The 21,308-nt window shown below is 40.1% G+C and overlaps 1 protein-coding gene across 7 annotated transcripts in view; it reads left to right on the plus strand.

Annotated features, from left to right (window-relative positions):
* Positions 1 to 21,308, plus strand: part of NCOA7 (nuclear receptor coactivator 7) — a 163,979-nt gene that overhangs the window by 24,049 nt on the left and 118,622 nt on the right. For 3 of the 7 annotated variants that reach the window (XM_045057996.1, XM_045057994.1, XM_045057995.1), the window contains exon 2: positions 11,114 to 11,226. The exons of the other annotated variants lie outside the window; for them this stretch is intronic. In XM_045057996.1, coding sequence (XP_044913931.1) covers positions 11,177 to 11,226 — 50 coding nt within the window. In that variant the 5' untranslated portion in view covers positions 11,114 to 11,176. The remainder of the gene's footprint in view (positions 1 to 11,113; positions 11,227 to 21,308) is intronic. 7 annotated transcript variants of the gene reach the window in all.

Genomic DNA, 21,308 nt, shown 5'->3' on the forward strand with positions numbered 1-21,308 from the left:
TTGCCTTTTCCTTAGTGAAATGGTTTACCTGGCAAAGGGAACTTTTATGTCTCTTGGTAGTCTCAAAAGACACCCAGATTGAATTGTTGAAAACTGGTGTTTGAAGCCCATAAATTGTATGTTCTTTGTAAAGGCATTCCATTTATGACCTCTTTTATCCATTAAATTTTATTGGTTTTGTTTGCATCAATTAATTCTAATTCAGATCTATCAAATAGACCTTCCCAATAAATGATCTAAAAGCAACAATAAGAAATTAGTGGTAGTGGTAGTAAATAAGTAGTAACCACTGCTCACTTTTATTTCTGTTCTGAAATGGAAGGACTCGGGGCATGGCATAAGGCCACAAGCCATGCAGTAGTGACAGCATTTGCTGTGAGTACAGGGAGCTGGAGCCGTGATTCACATTGGCACCTATTTTCTTTCTTTCTTTTTTTAATGTTTGTTTATTTTGAGAGAGAGACGGGGGTGGGGAGGGGCAGAGAGAGAGAGGGAGCAAGAGAATCCTAAGCAGTCTCCTTGCTGTCAGTGTGGAGCCTGATTCGGGACTCACAAACCATGAGATCATGACCTGAGCGGGGACCAAGAGTCGGACGCTTAACCGACTGAGCCACCCAGGCGCCCCACATTGGCACCTATTTTCTACAAGGCCTTGGGGAACGAACTTCAGTTCTGTACCAGTACAGAGACTCCAGAAGAGTGTGGAGCTTATTCCTTTTGGGACAAGGCCAGAAGAGGTCAGGGGGTGGGGGGGTAAGGGGGGACTCAAAAGGCCAAAGATCCTAGGATTTTAGCATAGGTCTGATAATATTAAAGTGAGTTCCAGAAGTAATCGAGGACAAACTTTTGTTCCCATGTCACCTGATTTGTTTTTGTTTTTTAAATGCTCTTTCGTGCCTGCCACGTTTAGATTCGTTTTAGGGATCATCTAGGGTGATTTTGCAGTGCTGGAGCAATAGGAAGGGGGTGTCCCCAGAAACCACTTATGTGGGTGATGCTGGCATCAGAGTTTTCCCCATTCTTGTGAAAGACAATCATATGCTTGTAGTGGACACTAAATAAATAATGATTGATGGTGAGAAAGAGGAAGTTTTTTCTGTGTATGAGAAGTGAGAATGGCAGAGTAAACTGTGTTTTGTTTTCATTGCCTCTCATAACTTTATACGTGACCTTCTGCCTATTTTTCCCCCCTAATCTGTCTTTGTGCATGTGGAAAACTGTTCAAAACTGAATTCTTATATTATTATGAGTATTAACGGAGGAGTTCATGTAATACATTAAAAACCTCTGGTAAAATTTTTATAGAATCATAATTTTTAGCTCTAAAAAGGACCTACAATTTTAGTCTCTAGAAAAAAAGGACTTTTATAACAAAATCAATAAAGAAATGTTATTTTAAAAAGGTGAAAATTCCATTTTCTGATTCTGATTCCTTGCTTTTACTGATTTTTAGTGGAGAAATAATTGGATAGTCAGAGGACTGCATTTCCAAACAACAGAAGAATGGTCGGCTGTTAAATATTTCTGGCATATTCAAAGTTATGACATTATTTCAGATCTTAAGAGTAAAGAGGTAATTCATTTAGTTTAGTGGATCGAGGGAATATGCTCTCTAGTTAGCTCTTTAAAAATCTCATTCAGTGCAGTAAATACTTATTGAATGCGTTGACATAGTCACTGCAGTGCATTCATTAATGAATAATAATAACTAGCCTGCATACAGTTCAAGATTTACATCCTAAAAGACAATTGGCCAGAAGGTTGGTGTTCACACTGTTGTTCTTTTTAGCGGTGGGTGAATTCAAGAAGAACTAGGCAGTTGATGTGAAAATTCTGTGTGGTGATCTACCCTCGCATTAGAGGCCATCATTGGTGCTTTTGACTTTGGCATCAGGTAAAGCTGATTATTCTGGCTCTCACTCATATGGCTATTTGACCTTGAATAAGTTCTTTAACCCTTCTAAACTTCAGATTCTTTATCTGAAAAGGATTACGAATATTAACTCCCTCATACAGTCATAAAGATTAAACGCTGTGTGTAACAGCATTCAGCAAACCCTTGGTGTATGTGGTTAAGGTTCAGTAAACAGTGAACTGTTGCTGATTGCTGTCAGCTTTGTATTCACGAGAGCTGTCTAACTTGACTTAGTTTACTATGGGATTTTTCTGTTTGGGGCAAATTTGAATCTAGCTCTTCAGGTGATGTTGAAGGTAGGTATAATTTTCCTGAATACTTGAATATTTGGGTTCGCTGAATATAATTTTCTGTTCCCACTGGACACTAGACTATAGACACCTTTTGTCCATTTAATCTGTAAACAGCCCTTTACAGATGAAGAAGCTGAGGGCCAGAGAAATGGAGTAACTTGCCCACAATTAGACTTTGGAGATCCTGGAGTCTGAATATTAACCAGGCCTGTCCTGTTTTGGAGGTGCTGTGGCACCTTAATAACATAGGTCAAAGAGGTCAGATGAAGCACAGAGCGTCTTGAAGACAGATAACTTCTCGTGTGTGGAGTTTATACAATCTCAGCTTTGAAGGAACTTTTGAAATTAAAAAAATTTAGTTAAAAAAGTTTTAAATGTTAGTTTACCCACAGAGTGTGATTTTCTGCCGTAACAGGTAGTTCTTGATGAGTGCCATATCCCCTGCAGGGCACACTTGGTTCCCCATGGTTATCAGAATGGGGGGCACTACAGGCATTTACTTGGGGGGCGGTAGAGGTGCCAAATGCCCTGTAATGAGTGGGACAGTTCTAGACAACAAGCGGTTGTCCCTTACACTCAGGAATTTTGTATCTTCTGTAGGACCTATGTGAATATTTATTGGGACATTCTAAAGAAAAGAGTTCTAAATTACTATGTTTGCAAATACCCAGTTATTGGGGTGATTGGGTGGCTCAATCGGTTAAGCATCCCACTTCGGCTCAGGTCATGATCTCATGGTTCCTGGGTTCAACCCTGCATGGGCTCTCTGCTCTCAGCAAGGAGACTGCTTGGGATCCTCTGTCTCCCTCTGTCTCTCTGCCCCCCTCTCTCTCTCTGCCCCTCCCTGACTCGTGCACTTGCTCACTCTTTTTCTCTCCCCCCCCTCTCCAAAATAAGTGAATATTCAGGAAAAAAAAAAAGAAAGAAAGAAATACCCAGTTATTATTTATGGCACTAGTTTTTATTTTAATGTTCTATGCACTGCACCCCAGCCCCATTATCCACCCCTTCTTATCCCCCTCACCTCTGCTTTTCATTTTCCTATTTTCGTTTGTAATGAAATTGTTTCTGATCCCATTTCTCCTATAGCTAAATTTGCCCTATAGAAGTAGGTGCAAGCATCTGAGTATTTCATTATGTCTTTTAGTGAACTTGTGGCTGAGAATTTACTTACTGAAATACTTGTTATAAATCACTTTCCTTTGGGCATTTTATTGATTTCATACAATTAACTGTGTACCTAGGTTATATTAGCTATGAACTTCATTTCAGTGTTATAAGGGGTATATTATAAAATACACATTTATTTAGATGAAGGGTGTTGATTTGATTGAGAGCTGCTGGTCTGTAGCGATCCCTTGAAGCGGTTGTTCACCTTGTGCTTAGTCACGTTTGGAGATTAGGAAGCCAACCTGTCTGGAGGCGGCTCTTTGCATCTGTCTGTGAGACAGTTCTTCCTTATGTTAAGCCAAGACCCCTCTCCCTCCGTATCTTATGCTTGGTCCTAGGTATTCCTATTCCCCTTGAAGATCTATTGGTACAAGCCTAAATCTGAGACCAGATAAGATCTTTCAGATGTTTGAAGTAGCTGTCAAGTTCATCCCAACTCTTTTCAGGCTAAACCTGATGAGCTCCCTTGACTATTAATCTTAAAACTTAGTTTTACATCACTTAACCATCCTGGTTCCTCCACTTTCCTAGTATTTCTCCAATAGCGTAAGACCTAGAGTTAAATGCAGTCATTTTAATATATTCTAATCCTCAAGAAGGGTGGCACAGACCATCATAATCTTTTTTATTCTGGGCTGATTAAGTGGGATTGTTCTGTTTGCTTTGAAGGGAAGGGCAGTAGAATCACACTTCTGGGTGTATGGAGCTTATTATCACCTAAAAGTGCAGATCATATTCACTTGTGCTAATGCTAAACTCTGTCTCTTTCATTCCTTAGTTCTTTACCCATATGTGAAACCTCAGGTTCATATGGGGTAAATTCTACCTTCTTACAGACTGTTGAGGTCTGTCTGAATCCAAATACTATTATCTGAGGTGGTATTTACCCCTCTTCCAAAAGTTTAATGAGGAGGCCTCTATTTTCATCCAAGTCAGTGGTAAATTTACTGATGAGGATGGAGGCTAAGAACAAATACTGCATTAAGCTATTAGCATCCTCCCTCCAGGCTGAAGTTAGAGGTCAGCTCCCTGCTCTGGGCTGGTCAGCACATAGCTCTTGGCACAGTGGTTCAGTGCTTTCCTTTATGGGTCTAATCATAGAAGCATCCACCCATGTCCAGCCCACATTTCTCCATCTTATCGATAAGCGGATCAAAAGAAACTTATCAAATGCCTTTAAGTAGTTACACTGTGTTTACCTCATTTCCTTAATGTATGAGAACAGTATCTGTGTCCAAGAGGGAAATTAGGTCAGTGTAATTTGAATAAGCCATCATTCCTCCCCTCCACTGGATCTGTACTCCAGCCATCCCAGACCATTCAGGATTCCCTGATCATCATACATTCTCTGATGACAGCTTGCACATCCTCAGTCTGCCTAATGAGCCCAACCTCTCTTCTGCGTGCATCATTGGGGAAGCTCTTAGCAGAGTTAGTTGCTTCCCCTCCGTGCTCTGCCCATATCAGAGGACTTGCCATTTGTCTTATGAGCCAGTAGGTTTTGGTTGCCTGTTCCACCTGAACTTCCTGGCCCATGAATGCTGTCTTCATCATGTGTCTCCAGTAGGGTACTTGGTCCAAGGTACAGGCTTCAGAAAGGGGTCTGCTCATTTGTTGTTGTTCTGCTGAATCATTGGTTTTCTGTAAATATTCTGTATCCCAGGTTTCACTGCCTCCTGTTCCAAGTCCTGGCTAACCTGCCTGTAGTGATCATTTCTAATGTTTTGCTGGGAATCTATGCAATGATGTGCAGTGTGTAATTTGCACAATCCCTTTGCTTACTTTTGTTGAAAATTAAAATGTATTTGCCCAACAATTTGTATGTAAGTGTTGGATCACAGGGATCTACTCCCAAAGCCAAGACTACACTGTATGTTAGCTAACTTGACAATAAATTATATGAAAAAAATAAAAAATAAAAAAATAAAAAAAAATTTTTATCAGTATCTATCTAAAATAAAAAAATTAAAAAAAAATGTATTTGTGCACTGTTTTGCTGCTGGCACTCTTCACACCTTTGACAATCCCTGACCTTGCCAGTGACTTTTTAGAAATCTCATTTGTACATTCTCTTAGATGGAACGTACAGAATGATCTACCTAGCCTAGAGATGGGTCTTCATTTAAAGTATCTAGGAGCTTTGATAAAATCTCTCTACTTTGCTCCTTTTATAAACTCTACACACAGCATGAGGCTTGAACTCAGGACCCCAAGATCAAGAGTTGCATGCTCTACTGACTGGCCCAGCCAGGCACCCCTCTCCCTACTTCTCTTCAATGAAACTCACATTTGTTTAATTCTTTATGGCTCTAATTTCAGTTCCCTAGGCAAAGAGTAATGGAATAAGAGCTGATGAGTTCTCCATTTATTTTGCCATCTGTTGGCTTGGTCCCATTTTTCCAAGTAGCAGACCATTGGCCTGTCCTTGATCATCACCTTGATTCAGGCATAACTTTTTTGCTTTGGGTTGCTGTTAGGTTCTGTTTTCTATTGTTTTGGTTTTCTGACACACATTTGTTTACTTGGGGGTGTTATCTCCTTGCTGCTCCCCTTACATGTTTGTGGCACCCTTTTGTATCTATTTCTACATCTTCCCAGGTTTTTTGTTAAAGAGAGTATTCAAATCTGACCTTGGTTAATGCTGAAATTTGAACATCCTTCCTTTGTTTAGATGTGTAGCTTTGAGAATGACTGAACACCTCCTCTATTTCTGTAGAAGTGTAAGCATTTTCTAGAAGGAAGTATCTGCATTAGAAAGGTTCAGTTTAGTCTGTTCCTTAAGTGGCCAACTTAGCGTGACCAAGCCTCAAAGCATGTTCTAGCCATTATTTCATTTGTATAATAGGAAACATGTTGTTGGGAAAACAGTTTATGGCCATGATAGGTACACTGGTGTTTTTCTAGTCTGGGCTGGTTATACTTGAATGTGCAAGGAGCTGCAAGCTATCAGATGCAGAGTCAGAAAGCCACCCTGGGCTGTGTGGGTCCACACTGGTTTATTGTACTTAGGGAGTCTCCTGTAGCTCTGTGCTTAAATTCTTTCTGAGTGGTGCCACGGTCTCAAACAGGGAGCACTTTGCTGGTAATACAGTAAATATTCTGTCTTCAACGCAGTTCTTACGAGGTAAGGATTTTGCACGTGCCTTTTTTATTTTCATAATGAACTGAATTTAGATTTAAATTGTCTCTCCTGACTTAAGATCAGGAGCAGAAATATTTAGATAGAAGATTCGTCTGTGCTTCCCTCATGAAATTCTTTTTTGGTCTGTAATGTGCCGTAAATGCAGGAGAGTCTTGTAATTCAGTGTTTGGATGAGTCTCGAGTTTATTGATGTGAAGAAGAGTCAACATTAAATGAAAGAAGGGCTTTTAAGAAGCCCATTATAACCACTTATAATGGAAAATGTAGTTCCCATTAGAGATTGATTTAAGGAGCTCTGGTTCCTCAGTGAAGCATGAAGGCTGCTGTATGGTGCTCTGTGCAAATCATTTTTACGGCACCTTTGCTGCTCTCTTCCTGGGTAATCTGTTGGTGTGTCTTGACCTGAAAGGACTGCGTATGTCTTGTTTAAGGAATAGAAAAATACCCAGAAATTTAAAAGAAATCAGAGATTAGTATGTTTTTTATTTATCAAATAGAATATTAAAAAAAGGGAAGCTTTGCAAGTTCTAAACAGACACAGCGGCACCAGATGTCAGTTCTTGGATCATTTAATCTTTCTCTCTTGTGCTTATTTTTGTCAATATTTTTCCACTAGAACCAAATATTAGTTTCTGGCTCAGCTTGCAATATAAAAATTTTCCAATTAGATTGTTATGACTTCATTTTTATTCATGAGGAGAAATCTAATAAACAGGGAGCATCACATGTGGCAGCGTGCAGGAGAGGAACTTTAAAATAAACCACCTGGCCCGGAGCAGGTCGGAGAGCTGGGATTCTCATCCTTCCTGAAGTCTGAGAGAGAGAGAGACTGGCTTGCATCTATACCCCTTGCCCCCAAGTAATTATTAATTGGGGGGGGGGGCAGGCGGTGGTTCTCGGATTTTTATTTGTTTGCCATATAATTGACCTTGCTCCAATCCTGGATTGATTCCTTGCTTAGCTTTTATGTGGATTTTTTTTCTGCTTGGTTCTGTGTTAGGTATTTAGGGAAGTAAAAGGAAGTTGTGAAACCTGGTGGTTTTTGACTTGAAGGGGCTTTTGGTTTGTTTGTGGCCGAGGAGGCTAAGTGAAGTGGCATCATCACACAGTGAATGACTAAGTGCCTCACGGTGAGTGTTGAGTGGCGAGTGAACTAAGTTCCTAAGGAAGAGAGAGAGCACACGAGAGGTCAGGGAAGGCAAGGCGTTAGAGCAGAGCTGGGCCTTATGCGGGATCTGGTCACACAGAGGAGTGTAGGCAAGTCACTTGAAGCTGGAGAAAGGATAGGGATTAAGGTACAGAGTTGGGGGCAGGGAGGGGACCCCAGTGGGTTCAGCCCACAGTGTGAGACTGACCTCAGGAGCGTTGGACACCACTGTCTTTCCTTTCTCTGCTGTCATCACCCAGCTTCTTGAATGAATGCTCATTCCCTGAGGTATGGCTTCTACTCCCACCACTGAGCTGACACGGTCCTGCTGGAGATCTCAGTGACCCCCTTCCCCAAGGCCCAGGTCCATTTGTTCTAACCTGCGGAATCTGTGCTGAGGCATTGGACGCTGTTGATTCCAGACTGCTTTTTCTCATTTCTCAAGGTTTCTAGCTCCACAGGTTATTGAAAGGCATTGAAGTGTGCGCCAAACTGGCTTTAAGTCCCTGCTCTGCCACAGCTGGTGCTAGGGAAGTTGGTATCTCTCAGCCTCTGTTTAGTGGAAATAAGGATACCAAACTCACAGTATGGTTGTAAGGATTAGAAGAGAGAACGTGGGCCTGATATGTAAGTGACTTGCGGTAGGCAGGCATTAGGATTGCTTCCCTTTTCTTATCTGGTAGCTACTCAGTCCTTACCTGACTGTGTCTTGTTCTTTTCCTGTACATACCTATGCCCAGCTGATCTCTCTTTCTGGAATGCTGTCTCTCCCTTCTCTTTACCTGTTCAAATTTTAACTGCCCTGCCTTACTTTATTACCTCCATCAAAATGGAACTTTGCGTCTTTTGTATGCTTACTTCTTTGGACAGCTCCAGGTTACTACCTGTTATTCTAGTTATTTGCACACATATCTATTTATTATTGCACACATATTTTTATCTTATTTTCCTTACCGGTTGATAAAGTCCTTGAGGGCAAGGTACATGCCAGGGACATGGAGGTAAGACAGTAGGAGTGGAGAGGGCAGCCCTGTTGTTTCCATTCAGGGCTTTAGGTGTAGCGACGTGTTCGCAGAGTGTTATCATCATCATACTGTTGCTCGCTTGCTTGCTGTCGTTCTTTTTTTTTTATTTAACCACAACCATATGCTGATAATTTCTAAATGCATTTTCCCTCACTGCACTCATGTACTTTAAACGTAATCAAACGTCTGGTGAATGTCTCCAGCTGACTATCCCACAGGCACCTCAAAGGCAACGTGTCCCAAATTGATCTTTTATCTGTTTCCATGCCCCCAGCCCACACCCAGCCGGCCCGCTTCATGCCCATCGTATCATATCTGTGGTGTCACCCTCCACCTGGCCCCTGAAGCGCATATTTGGAGGCCATTCTTCATCTTGCCTCTGTCATGTTGTCTACGCTGAATGAGTCACCAGGTCTTGACTCATTTGCCTCCTAAGTATTTCTTGAATGCATTCCCCCGTCTTTCTGTGTTGGATTCTGCTGCCTAAGTGTGGGTCCTCCTCTTTGAACTATTGTACCGTCTGTCATTTCTTCCCAACAGATCTATTTCATGCTCTTCTCAACCCTCTCAAGTCCATCCTTACAGCCTGGGTATATCACACTCCCTCATGTAGAATGCTCTGGCAACTTCTTTCATGTACATCAGGGATGAGAAAATTGCTTTTATCTCATGTTGATCAATTCAGTAATGTCTGTAGTGAGCGCAGCACGATTTGCTTCGTGACGTCTGACATAGGAGCAGCAAAGGGTGCTCCTATGCTAGGATTAAGATCAAGCTCTTTAGTGTGACATAAAAAGGCCTGCCATGACCCTAATCCTGCCCATGTCTTCATCCTCACCTCACCATTGCCCTGCTTCACATTTAATCCTGGAGCAGCAGGGAAATATGTGTCCTACTAGGAACAACACAGGAAACCCTTCGAGTAGGAAACCCATACCCATCCTTCAAATCTTGGGGTGCATGGAGAGTGTGTGGAGGGGCCCTGCCTAAGGCTGAGTATTCTTCCTCTGGGCTCTAGGAGCACCTGTGCCACCGCCATAGCCGTCGGTGTCCCATTGACTTGACATCCTAAGCATCTCCCTTGTAAGACAATAAACTCTGTTAGGGCAAATATCGTGGCTTATGTATCTGTGGCCTCTGATTTTTATTACAGTGCCTTCCATCGAGTATGTATGTGAATTAAGTTGTCATTGAAGGGGCCCCTGGCTGACCTAGTGGAGCATGTGACTTTTGATCTCGGGGTCGTGGATTTGAGCCCCACATTGGGTGCAGAGATTACTTAAAAATGAAATCTTAAAGAAAATTGTTCATTGGATTGAAATGAATTAGCAAGTAGTTTTGATCGATGAACATTCTTTTTTTTTTTTTTTTCGTTTTTTTTTTGTTTTTTTTTTTTTTTTTTTTTGGGACAGAGAGAGACAGAGCATGAACGGGGGAGGGGCAGAGAGAGAGGGAGACACAGAATCGGAAACAGGCTCCAGCTCTGAGCCATCAGCCCAGAGCCTGACGTGGGGCTCGAACTCACGGACCGCGAGATCGTGACCTGGCCGAAGTCGGACGCTTAACCGACTGCGCCACCCAGGCGCCCCTCGATGAACATTCTTTGCTTTAACTTTGATACCCCTTAGGATGAGGGGACAGATTTTAGGAAATGTTAATGCTTTGCAGAACATTTAGGTTTGTGAATCAGGCAGTAAGTAGACATTGGAAATTTTGAGCAGGGGAGTGGCATGATGAAAGTGGTGTTTAAGGAAGATTGATCTGGAGACAACCTTTTATTATAGGTTTAAGCCGCTCCTGGGAAGCATAGGTGAGGATAGCAGGGTAGGGAGAGGGAGAGGCAGAGCAAGCATTTAAAGCCATTTTGAAGAATAACTTCCTGAGGCTTTGTACTTTCATTTCCACATTTGCTCAAGTGGGATGTAGTCACTGGCATGTTTCCGAAAATAAAATGGAACACTGATGTTATTTTTAAAGAAAGAACATTCTTGTAAAACACCTAAGTGATCCATTTTTCAAAATTATGTATGAGACATATTCATTATTAATTACTTGTAAAAAATGATTATGAGTTTGTAAATAAAAAAAAAATAATTAGATTCTGCAGAGGCAGCCTAAAATCTTCAAAAATCAGTGGTTTTCCTTTTAGCACATTTTGAAATAATTGTTGATTATGAGGAAAATACTTCAGTTTATTTTCCTAGCTACCTTTTATTTTAGTTTAACACCTCCATTCTAATTGTGGGTTTTTATTACCCTCCATGAGTATTTGCATTCCGTGTATTACTAACGTGACTGCATTTTATGGCTTAAAGTATATCTTCTGTTTGTGGTGGGGCCATGTATCTTCACTCTGCTTTCTTCTTCATACTGGCTATTACAAACTTCTTAATTTATAGTCACTTTTTTTTTTTATTGTAGGGTTATGACTCACTGATTAAAAAGAAGGACTTTTCCAAATACTTTGCATTTTGATTGTATATTATGGATACCAAGGAAGAGAAGAAGGAACGAAAACAAAGTTATTTTGCTCGGTAAGCATTGCTTTGCAAAATTATCAGTACTTTAACAAAATGTTTGAGGGAAGACTTTGTCCTCAAGTATGACTTGGCATTCTGTGTTTTGTAAGTGTTCATAAACAAAGCAGGCAGCCAATAGAAGTTAAATATGCTTTGTGTCATCCTTTTACTTGCTTACAGTAGAGGAGTAACATTTGGTTCTTGTCTTTCTGCCTTTGACGGTTCTCTCAGGCCACTGTTGCTCAGAGAATCTAGCTGTCATTATGCACTGAGCTGCACATTGCTCAAAATCCCCATATTTAGCATTCTATATTGAATTTTAGATCCTAAATGCTTAGTTCCTGCTGCTTGGTAGCTTGATTGGTTTAGTAACTGAAAATCTATGACATCTTGAAAGCTTGTTGCCTTGTTAGGAGTCTGTTACTAAAAAGTATTTTTGTGGGTAGATAGAATGGATGAATTTCCACCATTGGAGTTTGTGTCATTATTAAAGCTGAACTCATCTAACATACAGTCGTTGGTTTGTGAATAGATATAATCTGGTTTTTATGATCGGTTACTCTTTATAGATTTAACCATATATTGGGCAGCTACTCTTCATAATAAAATGAATGATATGCTAAAACACCATTTTGACAGAAAGAATGTTTTCAAAGTGAGTCTCACTCAAAGTGAGAACACATAGGTTTAAAATTATCATTATGGTTAGGACACCTGGGTAGCTCAGTTGGTTAAGTGTCTGACTTGGGCTCAGGTCATGATCTCGCCGTTTGTGGGTTTGAGCCCCGCATCATGCTCTGTGCTGACAGCTCAGAGCTGGGAGCCTGATTCAGATTCTGTCTCCCTCTCTCTCTGCCCCTCCCCTGCTCACGCTCTGTCTCTCTCTCTCAAAAATAAATAAATATAAAACTATTTTTTTAATTATCATTATGGTCTCCTAAGTTGAAATATTTTTTAAGAACTGAATTCAGCCTCACCACATCCTCTGTCTGTGCTTGTTAAAGAGGCATTTCTTGGGGCGCCTGGGTGGCGCAGTCGGTTAAGTGTCCGACTTCAGCCAGGTCACGATCTCGCGGTCCGTGAGTTTGAGCCCCGCGTCGGGCTCTGGGCTGATGGCTCGGAGCCTGGAGCCTGTTTCCGATTCTGTGTCTCCCTCTCTCTCTGCCCCTCCCCCGTCCATGCTCTGTCTCTCTCTGTCCCAAAAATAAATAAACGTTAAAAAAAAAAAAAAGAGGCATTTCTTATTTTCCAAATGTAAGCCTTGGAAACTGAAAAACAGTTTTTTGTTAGGTTTTAACCCAGAAATTAAGCTAGGTTTTACTTTATTTACTTACTTACTTACTTACTTATTTTAAGAAAGGGCCTCGAACTCACAACCCTGAAATCGAGGGTCACATGCTCTATCGACTGAGCCAGCCAGGCACCTCTAAGCTAGGTTTTAGATTGTTAATAGGAAAATAAAGGCGATGAACATTTAAGGAACTACTATGTGCAAAGTACTTTACTTACTATTTTGTTTTTCTTCACAGGAAACCTAACCTAGGTTTCCCCCTATTTTACCAATGGAGTAACCAAGACTCGGAAAGTATTTTGACCATTTCATGCATCGAAGAGTTACTATTCAAGTGTAGCATTGTTCCCAAAAGGTGTACTCCAGTTAGTAATAGTAAAGTATGAATAAGAGTTTTTGGAAGGCAAGAGTTAAATGACTAATTGCAGTGAAATGTTTTCCACTATTAAGACTACAGAGAGTAGCAAGATAGGGGAAGGAAGAAATCAGGTATCTAATGAGTGAAACATTAAAAAGAGGGCACTTAGAATAAATAAGAACTATATAGCAATTTTTAAAAATGTGTTATTTTGAGATAATTGTAGATTCACATATAGTTGTAGGCTATACTACAGAGAGATGTCCTGTGCGCTTTATCCAGTTTCTACAATGGTAACACTTTATGTAACTATCCTATGGTATCACAACTAGGAAATTGACATTGATGCAATCCACCAACTTTATTCAGATGTCACCAGGTTTACAAGCATTCATTTGTGTATTTGTGTGTATTTAGTTCATGTAATTTCATCATATGTATAGATTTCTGTGGCCACATCAACGATCAAGATACTGATCAAAAAGATCTCATGTGCTACCCTTCTGTAGCTGTATTCACTTCCTTCCCTATACTTGCTACCCCTGACAACCACTGATCTGTCCTCAGTTGCTGTAATTTGTTGTTTTGAAAATATTATATAAATGGAATCATAATATGTAATGTTTTGAGATTAGATTTTTTTTCGCTTAGTGCAGTTCTTATGTTTTATACCCCATTAAGACTGCTATAACAAAGCAGCACAGACTGGGTGACTTACAAATAACAGAAATTTATTTCTCAGAGTTCTGGCGGTTGGAAGTCTAAGACCAGGGTTCCAGTTCTAGGTCTGGTGAGAGCCCTCTCTATGGTTCATACAAGGCCATCTTCTTGCTCTAACCTCACATGGCAGATGGAGCAAGGAGCCTTCCCATACCTCTTTTATAAGGGCACTAATCCCATCTGTGAAGGCTCTATCCTCATGACTTAATCACCCCCAAAAGGCTCCACCTCCTAACACCATCACGTTTGGCATTAGGTTTGAACATACAAATTTTGGGGGTACACAGACTTTCAGACTTGAGATCTGTCCAAGATGTTGCATGTGTCAATAATTTGTTTTTATTGCTGAGTAGTATTCCATGGTATGCATATCTCATAATTTTCTGACTATTCACCCACTGAAGGACATTTGCTTTATTTCCAGTTTGGAGCTATTACCACTAAAGCTGCTGAGATAATTTGTGTGCAAGTTTTTGTGTAAATATAGGTTTTAATTTTTCTGGGATAAATGCCCAAAAGTGGAATTGCTGGATCAGATGTGACGTGCATATTCAATTTTGTAAGAAACTGTCATATACTCTTTTCCAGAGTGTCTGTACCACTTTACCTGCCTTCCCATCAGCATTGCATAAATGACCCAGTTTCTCCACAGCCTCATCAGCATTTGGTATTGTCACTCTTTCTTATTTTAACCATTCTGATAGATGTGTAGTGGTATCTCGTGGTTTAATTTGCATTTCTTTAGTGACTGAAGAAGCTGAACATCTTTTTGTGTGCTTACTAGTTATCTCTCTATCATCAGTGCAATGTCTTTTCATTTCTTTTGCCTGTTTTCTTATTAAGTTTTGAGAGTTCTTTATGCATTCTAAATACTAGTCCTTTGATGGATGGTTTATAGGTATTTTCTCCCAGTCTATAGCTTTTGTTTTCATCTTAGCAGCCTCTGTTGGAGAGCATCAGTTTTTACTTTTGATGCGACTCAATTTATTAGTGTTTCCTTTTATGGATTCAGCTTTTGGTATCAAGTCTAATTCTTTACCCAGTCATAGGTCCTGAAGATTTTCTTTTGTCTTTTTTTTCTTAAAGTTTTATAGTTATGTTTTATATTTGTTGGTCATCCATTTTTTAAAATTTATTTATTTTTGAGAGAGAGAAAAAGCAGGGGAGGGGGCAGAGAGAGAGGAGGCAGAGAATCCCAAGCAGGCTTCCCACTCTCAGTGCAGAGTCCAGTGTGGGACTTGAACTGATGAACCGTGAGATCATGACTTGAGCCGAAATCAAGAGTCTGACAGTTAATCGACTGAGCCACCCAGGCATCCCCTCAGCCATCCATTTTGAATTAATTTTTATATGGGATATGAGTTTGATTCAAAGTTCGTTTTTTATTTTTCTGCCTATGGATACCCTATGTAGTGATTTCAAAGCTGTAGTGACTTCTAAGTTTAAATCTAAACTGATTCCAACGATGAGGGTAACTAGTGGCTCACAAGCAATCTGCTCAATGTTAAGCAACTCTCATTACAATGCAAGATGAAACCCTTCTGGAAGAACAGCACAGTTTTTTCAGCTCAGAAATGTAAAATTTAATTGTCATGCTTGCCTTGACCTCTTGTGAGAAGTATTCTAACAATGAAAGGAAAACATAGCCAAAAATTAAGTATGACCTTCAGAGCGTAAGGATAACAGGCCAAGAACAAAAAGTCGGGGATGCTATTCTAACAGCACATTAACATGATTAGTTACTAGGAAATGAGAGAGAGAACAAACAAACTGTAGTTTAGTTGTTACAATGCTTTGGTGGCCAAAAATGGTTAAGCTATTAAAGGCAAAAGGCAAACCAAATAGCCCTCCATTATCAGAAAAGAGGCAACCAAAGTTATGAATCTTTTCAAATGCTTTCTGACTGAACTGTGGAATTCCCAACAGGACCCACTTGAAAGTCAGTTTCTGACAACACAGGGCTGATTTCTCTGGAGTGGTGTGCCTATGGGCAGTCCAGGCAAGATTTCCACAGCAGACTGTAAAGTCAGACCAAGGGTAAAGCCGAATTGATGAACTCACACTACCTTACACAAATCTCTACTAGTGTGCAGAGGTTATCAAAAGGAAGATTTGTCCTTATTTCTACCTATTACCATAATATGTTTCTGAAACCCTAAAAATTTTAAATTTTAAATGTTAAACTCTGTTCCCCTCCCTCATCCCTTTTCCCTTCCGTGTAATTAAATAGCCTCTGTTTTCTGTTTTCTTGGTGTACTATTTAACCATATCATTTCATAAACGTTGTATGGTTGTGTTTGGTAAATAATCCTTACTCTACCTCCTTTGTTGATGTACCTCTCCCTCTCTCTGAATTTAGCATCAAAACAAAGTTAAGTTTAACAGACCATATTTTAATCATTTTAGACTGAAATTAGTGATTTGCGGATCACCCATTACTTCCTTTTTTATAATTTATCTTGAAATGTGCCTATTTAACTCTCTAAATGGAAGGGTGAATTAGCATCACTAGTAGGTAGATTTATTCTGGATGAGTACCAAGGAGTTTTCAGGATCTCCTGGCCCGGACCCACCTAGTTTTCAGATCTTTGGTGGTGTTTTATACCAGTTGTCTATTCCAGATCGAATGATTCATGAGACCTTTCCCCATGCTTCTGCAAAGAATTTGTGTATACAAAATTGGTATATTATATTTGTGTGTATTAATTCCTTGATACATGACATATCTTGAAAGCAAATGAATTATTAAAGCAAATTATACTCCCTGTGTTATGTGAAGTCATCCTTATTCACTGTGGCCTCTGTTCTCCCTTTCCCTTTGAGTTAGAATGTAGGTGTTTTCTTCAATAGTGCCACACAGAACTCTTCCACATTGTCTTTGACATTAGTTAGCTTTTGCAGAATTTAGAACCCATTTATTGATTTTTGTGCAGGTCCTTTTATGTTCTTTGTGTGTTTGAACACTTTTTAAAAACCTAGCTTTCAGGATTGAGGGTTAATTTAGGATATCAACAATCTACTTTCAGTTAACCCGAAGTGGTATTTTGTAGATTTACTTTTCCCCTCTGATAAGGTCTGACAGGCCCTGTGAATTGGCACTGAGCGGTAGAGACCAGTAGACTCTGTGTTGTTCATACAGGTCCCTCTTCCCTAGACTTGCTGGCCTCTTCCCACTCTTTCCTGCTTCTCAGGAGAGGCAGAGATCTTGCTGCCACCTACTGTCTTCTAACCCACCACCTTCAGAGCCAGTGGTATGAAGCACAGAGGGGAATGGCACTCTTCTTTCTGCCTCACTCTCCCATCCCAAACCCTGAAGGGTGCAGAATGCCGAGCGAGCTCCGACCCCCACTCCTCTGACACCTCTGGCTTCCATCCCCAACCTCTACCCTGGTGGTTCTTCATCCTTGAACCTCTGACCCATCAGCAGAACACCTAGTGTTTGAAAACCAGTCTAGTAAATAACCTTGGCCAAGTTTTCTAAATTTCACCCTGCATTTCTTGTTGTTAAGTGTGGCTAATAATAATCCACTAACAAAATGGCTTTGATAGAAGGAAACTTCCCAGCCTGTACCAAGGAGATGAAGTCCAAAGGAGGAGGACCACAGTTGAATCAGGTCTGGTCCTTGTCTATACTGATTGAGGTTTGACCCCTTCTTCTAGGGAGGAGGATTTGGAGTCTGATATTGGAACCCACTGGATAGTCTTCTTATTAAATATACATAATAAGTTGTGTGGCTCCTTCTTCCAAACCAAACCAAACCAAGATAGCTGTGAAGATTAAAGTAACATATGCAGAATGCTGGGCACAGTGAGTACTCAGTCACCTCGGACTCCAGCTTCTGTGCTTACCTGCACCTTCATCTTCACCCAGAAATCCTCTTCTTGATACCCCACTCATCCCATGAGCTGCTCTTGTTGTTCAAATTGGGGAGGCAGGAGGAATCATAACGGTCCACAGTGGAATCACACAAACGTACGTTGTTCTCAGCACAGCCAGGTTCTGGAATAGTATAAAGTGGAATTACATAGTCCAAAGGGCTTTGAGAATTCTAAGGCACTCTCTTTATTTCAGAGTAGGAGCCCAAGCCCATGAGGGGAAATTGTCAGTGATCTGCTGGGCTCACAGCAGACCACTTTATGTGTATTTACTGGTAATCAGAGCCTCACCACTTGGGTTTGACACACTCTTATGTCTCAGGCGTACGTGCCACAGACACCAACCCCTCAGCCTTTAGAGTGGCCGGCTATGCAGGACCACATAGGCTGGTCACCTTTCGCCATGAGTAGCATCTTACTCCAGGGTGCAGTGTGAGTACTGTCCTCTTCTGTGCATGCTTTCCTGTGAAAAAGGTTGGGAAAACTGGTCCACGTTACCTTCACACCAAGCCTCTGATACATAATTTTCATACCCAAATATGATTTGCCTGCTATGGAAATTTAGACTCAGAGAAGTTGAATAAATTTTAGTGAGATTATACAACAGGCAGGTGAGGCAGGATTGGAGCCCAGCTCTGTCCTTCTTCAACCACAGCTTACGCTCTGCAATACTGCCCTTGGCAGTGTGGCAACTTAGTGGTACGTTGGGCCCTGTAGAACACAGGTCAGTTCACAGCATTGTGAATTAATGTGCAGAAGTACATCCTAAGTTCTAAGTGACCTTTTTAAAAACTTTTTAAGAAGTTTGTGTTGATTTATTTTGAGAGAGAGAGAATCTCCAGAGGGCTCTGTATTGTTAGTGAGGAACCCGACACAAGGCTCAGTCTGAAGAACCGCAAGATCGTGACCTGAGCCAAAATCAAGAGTTGAACACTCGAATGACTGAGCCACCCACGCTGCCCCAAATGACCTTTAAAAAAACAAAACAAAACTTGTTTATGGCTTGAGGACATCCCATACTACATCTTGTCAAGTTTAACATCAGAGTATTAACCAACTAGGGCAGTAGGAAACATGTAGTCTGGATATCCCACCCATGTAAGTCAGGGTTTTACATTGCAGATATCCACGTTACTTGCTAGGTTTGCTCTTATCTAAAAAGAGTAGTTGCCTATGATAGAAATGAATGCAGAAATACATTTGGACAGAAAAACCCAGAAGGCCCTTTTGGGCAAATAGAGTCTAAGATCCAGTGGTAGGTGTCAGCTGGATGGGTCTGGTTGGTTGATCTGCAGCACTGCTGAGGATACAGAGAGGGCTCCCCCTCTCTAGCCCCACAAAGGCTGTCTTTGAACTCGAGGAAAGAGCTGCCACTTTGTGGTATGCCTGTGCTAAGAATGAATATACCACATGGGTGGAGTGGTGTGATGTGAACTCTTGCCCTTCCTTTAATTAACAGTCTGTAGATTGTTTTTTCCTGCTGGCCAAGGACCATTAGAGTAGAACCTTAGTGTGTCCAAGATTTGAGGAGAAACTTTCTTATTACCAGTAGTTAGATTCAGATATTCAGTCATAATGCAGGTTTTAATTGAGTTGGTACATGAAAAGCAAATAGAACTGTTTTAAGTGTTGGTAAGTGTTAACTCTGTACTGGCTTAATATTTGGTTAATATTTTATTCTCTCAGTTTCTCTCTGTCTAGTGATCTAATAAAAGTTAATAATAATAACATTTTTTGGCACTTTACAAAGTACCTTCATGCGCATTCTCTCACTTTATCTTCACAATGATCATATGAGTAGATATAAATGCAGATGATGGATCTGTTGTTTGGGAGGTTAAATGCCTTGCCTCAAATCACTTAGCCTTTAAATGGACGATCTGAGCCCTGAATCCCAGTCTACTGTGTCTGTATCACTGATTGTTTTTCTTTATTCCATATTTCTCAGTTTACGTTGCCTTAAGCATTAATTTGTACTTTGAGAGGGGGGATTAGAACATGTTATTAGCATCATGATGTGGTAAGTAGGGAAAATTGTACATGGGTTTGGAAGTGTTTTAGTTGGTTTTACTGGAAACCATATTTGATTTCAGTTTCTAAGAACCATCCAAGATGGCTGTTGCCATTAGTGCCTGTAGTGATCCACAGCACTGCCCAGGAGCACTTTCCGTGTGTGATATCCATAGCTCTTGTTTATGTGTTTGCACTCAGTCTCCCCCCAAATGAGCCATCTGGAAGGGTGGGACTCTGCTATAGGTCAGTGCTCCTTCCATGTTACATTGTTAAATAAATAGTGGTTGGCATGTAGCAAGTTTGTTAAGTCTTTTTTGACCAACTGAAAGACTGAGAATATTTAAAACGGCTTTTTTAATGTAGAACCTAAGTGGTTTGTGAGCCTTAATTTTTATTACTATAGATTTTTTAGTATTCAGCAATTTTATTAATCTTAGAGATTAAGAATATTTTTAGACATTTTGTATAAAAGAGCAGCTTGTTCCTTATTTGAAAATATTACTAATTACCAATTAAACTCTTGAATGAGCTGTAATGTTGTTTAAGGCTTATGTTTCCTATTATTTTGATTGAGTTCAGATCAAGCAGCTCTTAAGAGAACATTTACATATCGCTTGTCATGCATTAATGGGAAAAATATCCATGGTCGAGTTTGAGCTGCTGATGTTTTTAGGAAATCATTAACTTTTTTCTACAGATCAAAGAAAAGGCTTATGAACATTTAGACATTAACAGATAGAGTCATGCTTTTTTGCCTTGTTTTTAAGGAATAGGCAGTTACTTGATTTAATTCCATGTTGTATCCTGCTTTTCAGGCTGTAGGTTACAACCCATCGGGGCATCCTGAAATCAGTTTAGTGGATGAGAACCAGCATTTTTTTTTAATGGAATGGAAGAGAATAGATTAGTCTGGACTAATGCTAGACTGAATATAAAATATCAGAGTGCATTGTAGGTAGTCAGAATCAATAATATTTTATGAAAATTTTCTTTTAAATATATACAAGTATACATATATCTTGAATCACAGTTTACAATTATTTTTTATTGTGGGCCAAAAGATCTGTGGGATCAAAAGAACTCATTGTTTTAGAAGAGTCTTTGGAGGTTAGTATCCTGAGAGTGAGGTTATTTTTCCTCTTTGAACAACAAATTTCTTTGAAAATTGTTGATCTAATACATATTAGCTAATTATTTAAAGACAGCTGTACATAAAGTACCTGTTATATAAATATATTTCCCCCCAGTGCAGTGTAATGGCTCCCTATAAAACTAATTTCAAGGATCAGTGACAAAAAAGCATGTGTCCTCTTCCTTGAAATCTCAGGCTGATCTGGATTGTCCTAGATTCTGGAGTGAGACCCAGTGAAGCTGTAACCTAACAAAACCACCAAATGGAACTATTTTGATTATGAAGCCTGGGGAACTTTTGTTTGTGGGCCTCCGGTAGGTTTCTCCTCTGTAGAACTATTTACTGGCTGTGTGGCCTTGGGTATAGTTTTCTCTAAAATGAGAATAATAACAGTAGTACCTACCTCATGATATTGTTGGAGGACCTACTGAATTAAAATACATATATAAAGTCTTTAGAATAAGTTCCAGTGAAAAATAAGACCTAATAACATCAGAGCATGCTGTCTTAATGACGAATATAGGAATAAATGAGAAAAAGAAAGAATTAATACACAGGCTTAAATTTTCAGGGAGTTTATATGTCCCTTGAAACTTGTCCATAAATATGCTGTGGCCACAGCCTTCAGTGAAAAACCCAAGACTCTAGACACAGATAAGACCAAAGTCCTCGAAAAAGTAAATGATTTAAGCTGTCGGCCTCATTTT

Source organism: Felis catus, chromosome B2 (assembly GCF_018350175.1).
Source record: "Felis catus isolate Fca126 chromosome B2, F.catus_Fca126_mat1.0, whole genome shotgun sequence".
NCBI classification, from domain to species: Eukaryota; Metazoa; Chordata; class Mammalia; order Carnivora; family Felidae; genus Felis; species Felis catus.